The sequence below is a fragment of the Poromitra crassiceps genome, assembly GCF_964638095.1.
Source record: "Poromitra crassiceps genome assembly, chromosome: 6".
Taxonomy (NCBI): Eukaryota; Metazoa; Chordata; class Actinopteri; order Beryciformes; family Melamphaidae; genus Poromitra; species Poromitra crassiceps.
The window spans coordinates 419,419-437,187 of NC_139627.1; the positions used below are offsets into that span (position 1 = coordinate 419,419).

The following is a 17,769-nucleotide window of genomic DNA, read 5'->3' on the forward strand; positions in this document are numbered from 1 at the left end:
GCTGTTGAATGAAGTAATTACTTTAAAATTGAGGTCAAAAGATGCGTCCCAGTAGCTCACTGGGTTGAGTGTGTACCATGTAATCTCAGTACGCCACAGTGACCCGGTTTCGAATGGCTTGTTTTGAATCTGTTATATGGTTAACCAGTTATTAATGTTCAAGGGCACACAAATGTTCCGGAAATTGCACTTTTATTATGGCTCACCCTTTATCTTACGCACCTTCTCCAGGAATAAACGCAAAGGCAGCCGACTTTCCTGTCAAGAAGGAGGAAGGATCGGCTTTTACAGCCTTTGTGCAAATATGCTGGTTAAAAGTTCACACTGGTTCAGATAGGCTAGCAGGAAGAGATGAACAGCGGTCAGTGAATGAATCAACTATCATGCTGTCCTCGACAGATGATCCCAGCTAATAGTACAATAATAACGCTTCTTCTTTTTGTTTTTATTATTAATTCTGTAAACAAATTCATATAAAACACTCAAATCAAATGTACAAATATATACTAACACTCATTTGCAGCTGGCACATACAGTATGGGTTAAAAATGTTGATTTTCCTTTACGACGGACCTTTTTTCAGTATTACAAACGGAAGTTGACAGTACAATTGTGACAAAAATGGTTGTTCTTCGTACAGCAGGATATTTCCAAAGACTTGACAAAGCAAAGTTTGACATTGTGTCTATAAATGTCAGCATGTGAGACTTCAGTATTTGGCTCGGAGACAGACAGTGACGTCCTCAATTGGGACACCATGTCTTAAAATTGACTGCCTTATCATCACACCCTTCATATTCCACCCACATATTTATATGTGGCACAAACTGTACAGTTCTACAATTTCAAACAACAGATGTTGATTAAAGTGCAAGAATTTGACGTCAAATATATTTTGTCCCCCTGTAAACAGAATATGATGTGAGGGGGAAAATGGATCGTTTGTGTGCAATGCCTGTCCTGCTCGTGCGTCCGCTACACAGGCCCGTAGAGCAGCTGGGCTGCTCTCTAATGAGTCTGTTTCTGTCCATTGGAGTGAGAGTCCATCTTGTTTGGCAGCTCTTGGCCCTCTGAGGAGGGGTGTCGTCGTTGAGCAGGATGAATTGCAGCTTCATAGATAAGAGCTGTTGCTCTGTTACTGGTGAGGCAATCACGCACATCAATCTCACAATGTCAAATATGACTCATGTGTCATACAGTGTTAGTACAGTTGCAGTGAAGTGAAGTCCGGTGGCTGTGGACGCTTAAGGTGTGGAGTGGGCCGTCCGGGCGGACGGGGCGAGAGTGGTGCTGGTGGCGGTGGTGGTGCCTGGGCTGCCGGGCAGACAGCGCATGTTGCCCGTGGTGACGATGCACTGCAGAGGCCACAGCACGATGACCACCAGCAGAGCCATGAGCACGATGAACAGCATCAGCCTCTTCCAGTCCGTCAGACGCTCATACAGACCCGAGGCCCGGGGCCCGCTGGGCTCCGGGGCCTCTCCCGGCTTGCTGGCCCCGATGTCGATGCAGATGCACAGGGCGGCGGAGGGGCTCGCCTCGCCTCCTCGCCCGGGGCTTTTGTAACACAGCTTCTCGCCCTCCAGCCACACGGGCTCCTCCTGCTGCTGGTGGCTGGGCAGCTTGCAGAGGAGCTCGCGGCTGGTGGCCAGGGCCGGCGGCCCCTCCTGGGGCAGCGTGGTGGGGTGGCGGCAGAACGGGCAGGAGAGCCGGCCGTCGCCGTGGCCGTCCTGGTCGGCCAGCGAGACGGCCATGAGGCGCGAGAGGCACTCCAGGCAGAAGGTGTGGGTGCACTCCAGCAGCTTGGGCGTTTTGAAGACGTTGTCATAGGTGTTGTAGCAGATGGAGCACTCGGGCTGGCTGCTCACCGACAGCTTCTTCCCCAGTTCCACCGCCACCTCCCGGGGAGGAACCTGCATGTGCCACACCTGAGGAGGCTGCTCCATCTTGGAAGAAATAGTACAAGCTGAGTCGCTCCTTTGTCTCTCCCGCCTCTGCCTTTTCTTCCACTTTTCTTGCTTCGTCCCGGATTTGCGGATTACCTTAAAAGAGAATGAATGGAGATGGAGATTAGTTTTCATATTGCAGATGGTATCTGGCCGCTTGTCAAATGGAAATGGAGTAAACCAATCAGTAGATCGGGATCTACTGGGTGCTTCCAGGTAGATCCCAAAGGCCCTGACATAATTTCCCTGCGTCCGTTTGGAGCACATGCATAGCAATTTGCACAGGACATGCACAAAGCTCCAAACGGATGCAGGATATGCATCTGAACACATAGCCAGCAGCACTCCAGCCAACCTTTTGGCTCTGTGTAATTATGTGTGCGTGCGGGGGGTGGGGGGTAGTTGGACAGGTTGAAAAATCTAAAAGTTGATGTGAAGTGTAAAAACCCACTGGATAAAATCCTGGTGTAAACCAATCGCGAATGAATGCGCGACTATAATCCCAACAAATTAACAGGATTTCCGTCCCATCAGTTCACATTTCACAGAGCCCAATTCACATTCCTAGCTCATTATTGTATTGCTGAACTTTGCCCGCACTATTTTTACCATCGCAGAGCACAACATAATATTACAACGTTAACCAGGATTTCAGTCCGTCAGTGAGTCATTCATTCACGGGTGCATTTCAAAATGGGTCAAACGAGGTGAGCGGCCAATGGTATCACAGTTTCTGGGGATTGAGCAAAACAATGGCAACGACTGCAAAGGGAGTCCAAATGACTACAGACACAATGTTCTACCTTTGGCCACCAAGCCAAATTCAGGCCACTGGGCAAATTCAGGGTTAAGTACCTGGCAGAAGAGCACCTGTGTTTGTTGAAAGAGGGGGAGGGTAAAGTTATCCATTTATTTTCCTCCCAGAGGTGATCCACAAACTCCCAGTCATCACCACTTCCTCTAAGTCTTAACATGGAAGACTGTTGTCACACAATCACCCTGTTGCAGGTGGAAGGTGGGGGATCATTTATTAACCTTGAACATTGATGTAAGTAAGTCCTCTGCTGTCCAGAGCTCCCAGCTCCTCTTGATGTATGCTTCCAAAAGAGGAGGGAGGGTAGAGACACATTGTAAAAGCCCGCTGTGTTCCACATTGGAAAACAGAAAACCTGCATTGATTTCTGGAGTGAAGAACTGAAGTTTTGTATACCTGTCTTGTTATTTATATACAGTAGCCTATATGGAAGGTGCGTACGCAGGTTTATTCACTTGTACTCATTTCGATCAATCAGGTGGGAACGAAATGTAAAAGCTGATCTTACTGGAAGATCACGCTGAAGATGAAATGCAACTACATTTGAATGAGGGCTTGGGGGCCTGGGCCAGAAAAACAAGCCATAAGCAGATGAGCCTAACTCCACAGTTATCACAACCATAAACCTCAGCTGGAACAGGACATGAGCCCCTGGTGGTACAGTGCAGACTGACTCGCCGCAACGAAGCCCAGAGGCGTCGTCCATTACGCTTGGTGGTCCTAACTGTTGGTTCCTCAGTGCTAATTGGATGGGCCTAAATTGCTAATTGGATAGGCCTAAGTTGCTAATTGGATAGGCCTAAGTTGCTAATTGGATAGGCCTAAATTGCTAATTGGATAGGCCTAAGTTGCTAATTGGATACGGCTAAGTTGCTAATTGGATAGGCCTACGTTGCTAATTGGATACGGCTAAGTTGCTAATTGGATAGGCCTAAGTTGCTAATTGGATAGGCCTAAGTTGCTAATTGGATAGGCCTAAGTTGCTAATTGGATAGGCCTAAGTTGCTAATTGGATAGCCCTATGTTGCTAATTGGATACGGCTAAGTTGCTAATTGGATAGGCCTAAGTTGCTAATTGGATAAGCCTAAGTTGATTTTCCCAGTGAGCCCGCTGCTAATAGATGAGCCGTTAGAAATGTGGACTGTGACGACAGCAGGGTTCTCTGGTTGCTCATGACCTCGACATCGAGTCGATCACAGTGCAAGCCTGTGGTCCACATAGCCCGTCCTCGCAAGGAAAACGACAACATTGGTCGATTTTCAAGGTGGTTAAAATGACTGATGTTTATGAATGCGTGAGTACAGTACAGTACTCGGGATCGCCCTGGCGCCAAATTTGATTTGATTTACTTTATTGTCCACCTTAGTGGATCTAACATGAATCTAATATGGTGCAGCGCTGCACAAAAACGGTTTATGTCAATTACAATTCAAGTGTTGGTGTCTACGTCTAGGTTTACTGAATCGGTGAAATTACCATCAGTGAATTATTCATTGACAAATGCAAGATGGCGTCCCAAGAGGGGCCCCAAATTATGGTGAATAGGGTAAAACTTGTAACTAATAGATATGATCATGAAACTTTCCTAAGGGCTTGGACTAAAATGGGATATATGGTGTTTACATGCGCTAGCTCAAACGAAATACTTCGGCATCTTGAATATAGTTTCACATACTGTAAATGCAGGCGGCTCTTTGCTCTACCATGAAGCCCATGTGGTACAGTAAATGAGTCCTTGGGCACGTCTTGCCTCCGCCAGCTGTTGACAGATTTCTGCTGTTGTGTGGCCCAATCTGGGACAGTGGCAGCAATAGACACAAGCCGCTTTGTTGAGACGTCAATGAGGCTGCCCTTCAGACTGTGTTGTGAGTAGAGCCCTGCATTCTGGCCCGAGCCCAAGGGGGCCCGAGGCCCGGCCTGGGCCGATTTTCACATCACTAGCTAGGGCCGCGGCTGGGCCAGAACCTGCCTGTTGAACTGTGTTTATGGAGCGAATGCGGCGTCCTGTCTGTCTATGCGGGACTGCTGTGTTTGAAACAGCTGGAGGCCTAACTTACTGCATGGATTTTTAAAGTCAATAACATTCCTTTACTTTATATGTACTGTACTCATGTAATACATACACATGTTAATTAGATGGTAATCTGCATGAGAAAATGAAAAATGAAATGAAAAAATCACTTATAATGATCATCCGCTTATAGTGATCAATTTGACCCATCCCAAGGTGATCACTATAAGAGGAGTGCACTGTAGTAGTATCAAACTAATGGAAGTTATATGAGGATAGGGCATTTTAAGGAAAAATAGGTTGTTCGATGATGATGATGATGATGATGGCCATAAAACATTTGATTCAGAGCAAACAAATACATTAACATTGGTAAACGGAAAAAAAGGCAAAAGTTTTATTTACTTATTTCTTTATTTTCAGTGTCCTTTTCACTTTTCCTTTTTTCCCCATCTTTTATTTATTTTTGCTCTGAATCAAATGTGTTGTGGCCACGATTCATCTCGTAGCTGGTTATGGCTTGGTTCCAGGCCTAAAACTCTTTATAGAAGGATTTTCGGAACCGTCAATGAATGGGAAATTCACTTCCTGGAACCGGAGCCGTTGTGCTGTTGTGCTGTATTGTACAGTATTGTGCTGTATTGTACTGTATTGTACAGCTGTTGTGCTGTATTGGTAACAACAACAGACATAAAAGTAATGATGCTGTACAAATAGTTGTTCATACTGTAGGCCAGTGGTAGCCAAACTGGGGTACGCATACCCCTAGGGGTATGTGGATGTACTACAGGGGATACTTGAGACTGTGAAAGGGGGGAAATGGACAAAATGTAAGAATAAATGAAACCATGGAGTCACTAATTGCAACTCTTTCACTCCATGTCTTATTTTGTAATGTTATATTCTTCTACAGGTGGATTATCATTCATTCATTGCATCAGATGCTAGAGTTTTCTAAGCAAAATGTAGTCAGGTAAAGGGGGTCCTTGGATTCAGAAATCAGGGAAAGGGGGTACTGAAGCACTGCTGTCGGCCATTATGATTCCCGACACACCTTTTTTCAGGACATCAGCCATAATCCTCCTTATATAAAAGGGAGCAAGTGGGCAATATCTGTTTCCATTTGTGTCCCACTGTCATCAGTGACATCATTATTGACCAAAATCATCTTATGACATCGCTGATGATGTCATAGGCATTGTGACATCATCAGTGATGTCATAGGCATTATGACATCATCAATGACAGTGATGAAGTTTGCATGTCAATAGAGCAGGCGAGGCCCCGCACAGCTCGCCCACGGGGGAGGGGCCGATACCCTGGTTCTATGATAATTGCCAGACTGCTGGGGGCTTGCTTAATTTGGGGAATTCAAGGTCTCTAATGTGAAGGCTATTGTGTGGTGTATGTGAGTGTGTGTGTGTGTGTGGGGGGGGGGGGGGGGGGGGTATGACGGCTGGTCAGATCGCAGGTGCTTCCCTCTCTGTGCCCTGAGGGCCACTCCTGCCCCAGCTACACAAAGTATCTGCTTGTTCTCTGTCAGTGCTCCATCTAGCCTTAGCATTCCTGTATCGCCATCTCTCTCTTTCTCTCAATTCTACTCAAATATGCTATAACAGGAGAGAAAGCTACAGTATGAGATACTGTCTTATCAGTAGGAATGGAGGGATGAAGACCCGGTATTGATTGGATCTGTAATTTCTTAAAAGCCAAAAATCAATAAGGTCCATGCTTATCAATACTGCTATTGAGACTAGCGCGTCCTAGAACCTAATGTAATGTCTCGTGAGATCAAATCACTAGTGCACAATCATACATCGATTGTCTAAGAAAGTTTTTGAATTGAATTGTCTGCCAACTGCCGTTAAACTAAGCAAAGAAGAATTTAATTGCCTCACCAGGCTAGGCAAATTTCAGTCCGTTCAGAAATACAGTCACAGACTCTGTCAAGAAATAATTCTGTTAAGAAGTTATTGTCGTCTCATCTTTCCACCAAATAATAGAAAAGTATTGATAGAGGTATCGATGAAGTCGTTAAGCAGTCTCGAAAATGGTCTCAATATCAATAAAAATTAATAATCCCCATCCCTAATTATCAGTCTAAATCACACATCGTCGTTAGCGTAAACCTCTTGTCTCGAAAAAGGCAATTTTTCACAAGGAAGAAAAAACATTCAAATTTGAACCTAGTGGAATAGTAATAATAACATTAATAACCGTGTAATATAACATCCTTTGTTGATCCAAAGTACCTGAAACTTTCACAGGTTATTTATGGGGGGAATGGCCCAATGATATTCAAGCTCCCCATCCCCACTAACCCCATTTGACCAAACATCATGTTGGACATGGACACTGGCGGGAACTGGACAGGCCATCCAGAGAAAGCTCCTGGACTCATAATGATAGAACTGGACAGGCCATCCAGAGAAAGCTCCTGGACTCATAATGATAGAACTGGACAGGCCATCCAGAGAAAGCTTGGACTCATGATAGCTGAGTCAGCCACTAAGCAGAAGACGTTTAAGTCAAGTCAAACACATTACATGACTTCTGGGTAATGAAGTCCTTCAAACTTTCAGGCAAAAGTTCATGCAGTTGCCTCTCACTGCCGCCTGAGGTCGTTGTAATGCAAAGTAGCCTCGGGCAGCTTTAACAGATGACTGACAATCCAGAAAAACATCAATAAATATCATGAGGAATACTAAGCAATATTATAATAAAGGAGCATTCAATTCACTTCAATTCAATAGTCATTTCCAATACAGTGACAGGCTAACATAATTTTTCGTAGACATGCTGCAGGATAAAGTTTTTTCCTTTTTTGGGGGGCATTTTTTGCCTCATTCAGATAGGACAGTAGGCAGACAGGAAAGGTGTGGAGAGAGAGAGGAGATGACATGCGGCGCATGTTATCAGTTATGTTATGACTGTTGGCAGATTGAGTGCATAGTCAGCGATTAAATATGAATTCATAGCCATTCATTTCTCCACACCTAAAGCCCAGATTGTCTAATCCAGACTTTTAGACCAGAGACATCAAACTCAAGGTCCTGAAGGGGAGAAGCAGTTCTCCAAAGCCCCAGGACCAAAATAGAAATAAGTTGAACGACTTTATTGTGATATCCTAGATGAGTTATTTTATACTGTATGCCTGTTCGTGTATTTTTTTATTTTGTTGAATTCATTCATTCAGGCTGGGTTTCCTCCCAGTATTCCCTCTAAGTAAATAGCAACCAACTGTGCACTGGATGACGTTAAACACACACACACACACACACACACACACACACACACACACACACACACACACACACACACACACACACACACACACACACACACACACACACACACACACACACACACAACTTTGCACTGGACGACAATGCAATCTGACATTGTCAGAAGTCAATGAGGTGAAAGAAGCAGTTGGAGGTAGGAGGTGGAGGTAGGAGTTTAGTAGCCTCGGGGTGTTCCACTGCTGAAAAAGTTTAACTGTCATTGACAGAAAACACTGTGACCGTTAAGGACTGTTGGGAAAACTGGATGCAACAGGATTTTGATCAGCAATGTCAACTCACTAAAGTTTAGTGAGTTTAGTGACTAAACCCTTGGTTACAACAAAGTAACTTTCAATGACCGACGTATTCTTTCATTCATTAGTAGACATAGATCACCCAAATATGAGCTTGTTCTTGCACATCAGAGGATGTTTTGTGGTGAGTAAATGACTTGTAATTTGGTGAGACATTTTGCTTCTGTCTCAGCCATGGCTGTCTGTTTTGAATCGGCTGGCTTCATTTCACTGCAGTCTGAGCAACAGTCCTATCTGAATGCCTGCTGCTCCTATTTGCAAATGCAAAGACCGTGCCCCAGCCAGCACTGTAAAAATATCCATGTTATCAGCCCATTTCATCTGGCCAGCCAGCACTGTAAAAATATCCATGTTATCAGCCCATTTCATCTGGCCAGCCAGCACTGTAAAAATATCCATGTTATCAGCCCATTTCATCTGGCCAGCCAGCACTGTAAAAATATCCATGTTATCAGCCCATTTCATCTGGCCAGCCAGCACTGTAAAAATATCCATGTTATCAGCCCATTTCATCTGGCCAGCCAGCACTGTAAAAATATCCATGTTATCAGCCCATTTCATCTGGCCAGCCAGCACTGTAAAAATATCCATGTTATCAGCCCATTTCATCTGGCCAGCCAGCACTGTAAAAATATCCATGTTATCAGCCCATTTCATCTGGCCAGCCAGCACTGTAAAAATATCCATGTTATCAGCCCATTTCATCTGGCCAGCCAGCACTGTAAAAATATCCATGTTATCAGCCCATTTCATCTGGCCAGCCAGCACTGTAAAAATATCCATGTTATCAGCCCATTTCATCTGGCCAGCCAGCACTGTAAAAATATCCATGTTATCAGCCCATTTCATCTGGCCAGCCAGCACTGTAAAAATATCCATGTTATCAGCCCATTTCATCTGGCCAGCCAGCACTGTAAAAATATCCATGTTATCAGCCCATTTCATCTGGCCAGCCAGCACTGTAAAAATATCCATGTTATCAGCCCATTTCATCTGGCCAGCCAGCACTGTAAAAATATCCATGTTATCAGCCCATTTCATCTGGCCAGCCAGCACTGTAAAAATATCCATGTTATCAGCCCATTTCATCTGGCCAGCCAGCACTGTAAAAATATCCATGTTATCAGCCCATTTCATCTGGCCAGCCAGCACTGTAAAAATATCCATGTTATCAGCCCATTTCATCTGGCCAGCCAGCACTGTAAAAATATCCATGTTATCAGCCCATTTCATCTGGCCAGCCAGCACTGTAAAAATATCCATGTTATCAGCCCATTTCATCTCCTTACAATGAGTCCAACACACCTGCTACCAGGGTGAGACTATTGCAAAGCAACTTGTTTCACTTTAATTGTCATGACTCAAAACTGCCTTGTTTTCATAAAAATAAGATATGAAGTCGGAATATGAGAGGTAATGTGAAAAGGAGTAAGGGCACGTGTGAAAAACGTGAGTTCTAAGAATAAAATTGGAATTCTGAATTTAAAGTTTGATTTTAAATTCTGACTTTATTCTCAGATTCATGTCAGAACTCACATTTTTCAGTCGGCCGAATCCTTTTTAAAAGGATTTTATCCATAGAGCTCAACAGTCATGTGACTTTCCGTGACATTTCCAGCCCCGGAAGTGAGTTCCCCATTCATTTTCTCAATAGACATTTAGAAAAATCCTTATATAAGGATTGACCATAAAACATTTCAATTGGAGCAAAAACATAAAATAAAAACCAACAAAAATGGTATTTCCCCCCCGCTTGTTATTTTCTGTTTTTGCTCTAAGTGAAATGTTTTATGGTCACTCATGATTCAGTAGGTCACGGGTTGGATGGGTTCCAGCCTTAAAAGGCGTTCTACTGTATAAGGATTTTTCAAAATGTCTATGGAGAAAATGAATGTGGAACTCGCAAAAAATGTCACGTGCCTGTTCAGCTCTATATTGTTTAGGCTTGTTTAGACAGCCCTTTTTGTTCTTGTGGTAAAGAGTTACTTTTCTGTGGCATATATAAACAGACCAGTATCTGGTTACTCATCTAGTTTCACACCCATCTCCTCCCGGAGGTGACGACGCAATGTGCCAAATTCAAAGCCACACTTTAAACTGCCTATTTACACAACAAAAGATGCCTCCCAACACAAAACACTACCAGCACAAAACTCTCCTCAAAGCCAGATGCCAAAGCAACAAAAAGAAGAGTGCTACAAACATTGGGAACATTTTGGAGCCTCATGCAACATCTTACTAGCCTGGCTTAACCCTAACCCTAACCTCTTACTAGCCTGGCTCCAGACCTTCGAAGCCACGCCCACTCCACAGTTGTGGAATGAGTTTATGAATTGACGATGCATCAGGCTAACATCTTACTGTCATTTTAAGACCCATCGCAGTCGCTTATAATACATATAGGCAAAAATGGCCCTGGCTAGCAGTGTCCGGAGTTTGGGAGAGGTCTAGTCCAGTGATACTCAACTTGCGGCCCGGGGGCCAGATGCGGCCAGCGATACGGTGCAGAGTGGCCCACCGACCATTTTCTAATTCACAATGAAAACTAACTGAGCTCCAGCTAAATTGTCAAATACCGCCGTCTGCTCACCACCACCCAAGCACTTGTACTTAACTAACTTAAGTTAACCTAACTAACTATCCTGAGTGCATAAAATTGTCAGACTTAACTCCGGCTGACACCCCCAAAAGGGAGAGGGGGGTTCAGCTGAGTTCAGGAGGAGGTAGTTAGTGGGCTTTGTGGGGGGAGGGTGTTGGTGGGTTCCTTGGTGGGATGGGGCTTTCGGGCCTTGTTGGTGAGGCCGATGGCGGTTGGGAAGAAGCTCTTCTTGTGGTGGGAGGTTCTGGTCTTGACAGACTTGTGGTGGGAGGTTCTGGTCTTGACAGACTTGTGGTGGGAGATTCTGGTCTTGACAGACCTCAGTCTCTTGCCGATGGCAAGATTCAAGATATTGATTGTCACTCCATTGTATTGTACAAGTCCGCACGTGTGCAATTCTTGCATCCCATTACAGGACATTGTGGAATTAATAATAATAATAATAATAAATGTAGATGTATAGTCAAGTAAGCAGCAGGTAGGCCTTCATAATCAAGTGGACAGGTAAACAAGTAAATACATGTCAAGTAGGCTATGTAAATAAGGCAAACCGTGTAAAACACAATAGAAGAGAAATATAGGAATAGGACTCTTTGTTTACCCCCAAAACGTAGCAGATGTGGCTTTATTTTCCTGCACAGTATATGATTCTACCATCATTCATTCATTCTGCTTCGGTAGATTGTTCAAACTCCTCCACTCGTGTCCTTCCCTATTTATATGACCCCCCCAACTCAGCACTATCAGTAGCACCTGCTCTCCTCTGTCCAACTGACCCACTTTCCCTCACGAGATGTCATTTGATTTGTATATTATTCATCCTGACATTGTTTTTTTCACAGTTTATGCAAAAGTGTCTTTGCCCTTTTTATATATAGCCTAACTGAAAGCCTCCAGTGGTTTCCATGTCGCAGGCTCAAGCTGTGTGTATTTTGAGGTCAGTGCTTGTATGTTTAGCTCCACTGTGTGCGCTGTATTGCCGTCCTACCTGTTCTGCTCTCTGAAAGCTAAATGTAACTGGATCCCGCTGCCATTGAGACGGCACACAGTTTAGCAGGTTCCTCAAAACTGGACACAATCAAAAGAAAGCAGGGCACAATGCATCTATGAGACAAAGCAGGGCACAATGCATCTATGAGACAAAGCCCAAAAGCCCTCTCTCTCTCTCTGTTCCATTCACAACTGCTGCAAACTGCTTTAAGGTTCAAGAAATAAGGGAATAGCTCCTATACAAGATACGTCCAAAGGTTCTTGAGTTTGGCTTTCAAGATTCAAGACAGCTTTGCTTTCTGTCACAAGTAACATAAGTTTTCCTTTAACAAGGCTAACAAATGCACATTACACACACACACACATGCGTGCACGCACGCACGCATGCGCGCGCACACACACACACACACACCCGACACCCTGACGTTTTAACAAGTCTTATAATTGAAAATGGACGTGGTCTGAGCTTCGGTTTTTAATCCATTCTGGTTAATTCCACATTTTGACTTCCATTTTAAAATGTAAGAATATTGAGGCCAACATGGCATTTGAGATGTGAGAGAAAACTGACGTCTCTTGCCCCGGAATAGAGTCCCCCATTCATTTTCTCCATAGACATTTCAAAAAGTCCTTATATAATGAGCATAATATAGCACGAGTAATATAGATGGGGAGATAACAAAAGAGAGTGAACGCTACCATGTATATGCACTATGTTCTCTCCTTCGGCTAACTTCTAGTCATTGAAAACCTAGTGAAATCATACAATTGATTCATTTTGCTGGGGACTCTCCCCTGCGAGCCCCCGTCAAGCTGAATGTATAGGACCTATAGGAGCAGCTGAGTGTATATAATAATATAATAGGACCAGCTGAGTGTATATAATAATATAATAGGACCAGCTGAGTGTATATAATAATATAATAGGACCAGCTGAGTGTATATGTAAGGGATCATGGATAGTGAGCCGGTGATTACTGGCGAAATAATGACCGACAGGTGATATTGAGCCCGACGCGCAGCGGAGGGCTTAATCATTCACCTGAAGGTCATTATTTCCAGTAATCACCGGCTCACTATCCATTATCCCGCTTAGAACACGGCCTACAACTAAATCATTCAATAATCTGACAAAAATAATTATTCAAATAGATTTTTTAATAGCGTTTTCAACGACAAAGCGGTTTCATGCATAATTGGCACACAAGACACCACAGCTGCAACTGGTTGGCCTAATTAGTAGTGTCTTGCTGACAAAATGCTCTTATCAACTGATTAATCCAGGTGTGGCAGAGCAGCGGTCGGTTGTCGAGAAATAATGACCGGCGAATCTTGTTGATTGACCAATCAGAATCGAGTATTCAAGAGAGTCGTGTTCTAAGTAAGGGATAATGTATACTGAGCCGGTGATTACTGTGGAAATAATGACCGACAGGTGAATGATTGAGCCCGACGCGCAGCGGAGGGCTTAATATTCACCTGAAGGTCATTATTTCCACAGTAATCACCGGCTCAGTATACATTATCCCGCTTAGAACACGGCCTACAACTAAATCATTCAATAATCTGACAAAAATAATTATTAAAATAGATTTTTTTAATAGCGTTTTCAACACAAAGCGGTTTCATTCGTAATTGGCACACAAGACACCACAGCTGCAACTGGTTGGCCTAATTAGTAGCGTCTGCGGACAAAATGCTCTTATCAACTGATTAATCCAGGTGTGGCAGAGCAGCGGTCGGTTGTCGAGAAATAATGACCGGTGAATATTGTTGATTGACCAATCAGAATCGAGTATTCGAGAGAGCCGTGTTCTAAAATAATATAATAGGACCAGCTGCCACCGGCAAGGCTCCAAGTTGAGGCAGAAGGGAGGAAGTATATTTCAGCCTTTAAGGATTGTTTGAAATGTCTATGGAGAAAATGAATGTGGAACTCTCTTCCGGGGCAAGAGACACCACGTGACTGTTCAAGACCCCCAGTCCCCCAGCGTCGCGTAGCAACAACACTGTCAACAAGCCGGAAGTTGACCGCATGAATAAAAGCACAACTGTCAAGATGAGTGTTAAAAACAGGTCAGAGTGCAGTGTGCAGTGCAAAGTGCCTATTTGAAACAGTTTAGGTCGGTGATTGCAGAAGGGATGAAGGATTTGTTGAGGATCCTGATTGGTTCTTATTAAGTGACAAACTGATCATTCTGCTGTTAAAATGGAATCCTGTATGGAAATCAGATCAGCTGAAATGAGCAGCTGATCTGACAACAACAACAACAACAACAACACTGCTCATAAGCCCGTGGCACACCAATCCAACACTCTACAACAAGCACAGATGTTAGTTTGGTGTGCCATGGCTGCCTGTCCTTGTTTGGAGATGTTTGGTCAGATGCTCAATTGTTGTTTGTGTCAAACATCCAACAACTGCAACACATGGCACCACCAATCAAAGATTATCCAACAACTGCAACACATGGCACTCCAATCAAAGATTATCCAACAACTGCAACACATGGCACCACCAATCAAAGATTATCCAACAACTGCAACACATGGCACTCCAATCAAAGATTATCCGTTGGATAATGTGTGATTGGTGGTGCCATGGGATAAACACATCAACAGAGCAAAAGTTGACTTTACCTGTTGACTGATGAAGCTGTCAGGTGACCGTCTCCTCTCTGTGTGCTGCTGGTTATCTCTGGCTCTGCTCACTCTGTGTCTGCTTTCAGATGCATGTTCAAGTCAAAGCCAGGCGACTTGTGAAAATCCACTGAGGACTTGGAGGTGGTTCGGACCCTGGCTGAGCTCCTTCTTGGTATGAGCCACAATACTCTGCAGCAGCAGGTGTGAGTGTGAGTGTGAGTGTGAGAGAGAGAGAGAGAGAGAGCGAGAGAGAGAGCGGGTGTGGGTGTGTTTGGAGTTTGGAGCCTTGTAAGAAGTAGCTGTTGTGCTAGCTGCTTGCCTCTTGGGTCTCCTCCTCTCCCCCTGTGTGTGTGTGTGGGTGTGTGTCTGTCTGTCTGTGGGCCAGTATCACCTGTCCCTGCTCTGGTCCACCCTTTTTCAGCTACTCCATGCAAATTAAGCTGATAGGCTGGGGAGGGGGGACTACTTTGGGCCTGGGAAGGGGGTGGGGGGGGCTGGGTGCTTGATGTGTGTGTGTGTGTGTGCGCGTGTGTGAAGGGGGTTGGTGCTGGGTGCTTGATGTGTTTGTGTGTGAAGGGGGGGGGCTGGGTGCTTGATGTGTGTGTGTGTGTGTGTGTGTGTGTGTGTGTGTGTGTGTGTGTGTGTGTGTGTGTGGGGAGGACTTGAAGAAGAGAAATTGAGCAATACACGTTCTTGCCCCTCTACCCAACCCTCCCTTCCCCCTGTCTTGTTTCCACTTTGACTCTTTCTCTCTCTCTCTCCATTCAATTTGATTCAAACATGGGAAACATACATTTACATTGCCAAAGCAAGTAATGTGAAGTCAAACCAAAAATGTGCATACAATGAAAGATGTAGTAGAATAAAGAATTGTGTAAACAGCTGTGTAACATTGCAACATTGTAATCATATACATGAGTAGGCAAATTTAACTGAAAAGGTACAGAGACAAGTTGTGCTTAAATTGCTGTTGAACAAAATATATACAGGTAAGTAAAGTAACAAAATATATACAGGTAAGTAAAGTAACTTACAATGAAAATAGAAACGTGGACATTGCATTCTCTCTCTCTCTCTCTCTCTGTCTCTGTCTCTCTCTCTGTCTCTGTCTCTGCCCAATACCTGCAAGCCTTGTTCACATTTAATGGCATCTAACTGTGCAATATCTGAAAACATAATTCATGTACAATCCTATGTGGCATATTCACACATCTACTGTACATGTACATTCCTTAATACATATTTACACCACACTTATTGTATATAGTACTGTAAATTTACATTCCTTCATAACGTATTTAAAATAGACACCTTACACCACTATTATTGTATATAGCTACTGTACATTTTTGCTGATGTCTAAATACCTTTTTGCCTTGTGCATACTGTACCTTCCTTCCTTCTGTTCTTTCTTTTCTTTCACAGCAAAGCAAACCGGAGCCGAGTCTTGTATGTGGAGATAATTGGCCAGTAAAGCCATTGTGATTCTCTCTCTCTCTCTCAATCAATTCAAAAGGGCTTTAATGACATGATGGGAAACATACAGTATGTTTGAAATAAAATCAAAACATATCCATACAATTAAAGATATAGGCTACTAGAATAAGGAAATGTGCAGCTGTGTAACAAAAGTACATACAGAAAAATGCTTCTCCTGTTATAGACAGTTTTAACTTGACAACAATAACAACCGTCACAACCCACCTGAATATCCGGTTTACTTCCTGTATACATAGCTGAGCGTAGGCTGATATTCGGCTCATATTAAATGTTAACGTTAGGCCGTGTCTCCGACAGACACATTAACAAGGTAGCCAAACACATTCGCTTGGCTATCCTGCATTACATCTCTGTTACAGTCTGTGGTCAGACCGTCAGACTCAGTGGGTCAGACAGACATACAGCAGTTACGCTTGCTAGCCTGCATGAAAGACGCCAGTGTGTTTATGTTTTTAATATAGTCATATCTATGGTTTATAACGCTGCCACTAATCACAGGCAGAGAGGGCCAGGGGTGGGTTATGCCTTCGCCATCATCCGAAAAAAATATCGCTTCCTGTAAGCTAGCTAGCTAGCTAATGTTAGCTGCTGGTTGGTTGGCTAACTAGCGAATGTTAGCCGTTAGCTAACGTTAACGTGTTAACTAGACAAACACAGACATGCAGTAACGTCCATGTACCTTTATGTATTGCAAAGGGATCTGACGGATAGTGCAGTAACAGTCAGCAGCACGAGGAAGTCGTGGGGAGGAAGTCCATATATGGTCCATCCGGTCGGACATTACGTCATCACAGGATAACGCGATTGGCTGGCTCAGATCTGTTCAAATCTGAGCCAGCCAATCACGTTGTCCTGCGCTGTTTGCGACCGTGTATAAAAGGCGACCCCAGACGGGGGGGAACCAGAGGAGAGGAGAAGAGGCGAGGAGAGGAGAGGGGAGGAGAGGAGAGGGGAGATGGGAGAAGAGGAGAGGGGGAGAGAGGAGGAGGGGAGGAGAGGGGAGGGGAGAGAGGGGGAGAGGCGAGGGGAGGAGAGGCGAGGGGGAGGATGGGAGGGGAGAGGAGAGGAGAGGGGGGAGGAGAGGTGGGGAGTCTGTTAACAAACTTTTTTCAGTCAGCTCCGAAAGCTGCAGTGTTGATATGAGTAAAGCGCGTACGGGGGAGGGGGGGGGGGCATAGTGGCTGGACCCTTCCAGGGGCACTGCCATCTCTCTGGGCGGCCCTGGTAGTGGAAGCGATCATCTTGCTATATAATGACCAGAATGGGTGTTGTTCAAACTGAACATTTATTTCTTCAACATGCTGCAGCAGAAAGGGAGATACAGCGGACACTATTTTCGTAGTTAAGCTATGAAGTAGCCTACTTCCCCCTGCAGCATCGTGACATTGAATGAAAGTATAGGCTATAATTAGGCTCGTTTGAGATGACTTCTGGCTCGCCGGGGAAGCAGGCGAGAGCAGCCGAGTGCAGGAGGCATGCCGCCGAGCGTTTCATGGTGTGCACGTACCGTCAGCCAATCAGAGGCAGAGAGGGGCGGGTCATGCCTTCGCCATCATGGAAAAAAAGATTGCGTCCCGGAGCTAGCCTGAGAGGCTAATAAAAGCTACATGTTACAGAGTAAGCTGACTATCAGTACGTTATTGCACGCATAGGCCTATCTTTACATT

The 17,769-nt window shown here is 44.5% G+C and overlaps 1 protein-coding gene across 1 annotated transcript; it reads right to left on the reverse strand.

The window, feature by feature from the left end:
* Positions 1-325: 325 nt before the first annotated feature.
* On the reverse strand, positions 326-14,719 carry rnf223 (ring finger protein 223). The gene is made up of 2 exons (XM_083638593.1): positions 14,600-14,719; positions 326-2,042 (listed from the first exon to the last, which is right to left on the reverse strand). The coding sequence occupies exon 2, from the start codon at positions 1,944-1,946 to the stop codon at positions 1,245-1,247; it is 702 nt and encodes a 233-aa protein (XP_083494719.1). The 5' UTR covers positions 1,947-2,042; positions 14,600-14,719; the 3' UTR covers positions 326-1,244.
* Positions 14,720-17,769: the final 3,050 nt, after the last annotated feature.

Bases quoted from the DNA above. Each gene is read 5' to 3' on its own strand.
- rnf223 (XM_083638593.1), bottom strand. From the start codon at position 1,946: ATGGAGCAGCCTCCTCAGGTGTGGCACATGCAGGTTCCTCCCCGGGAG.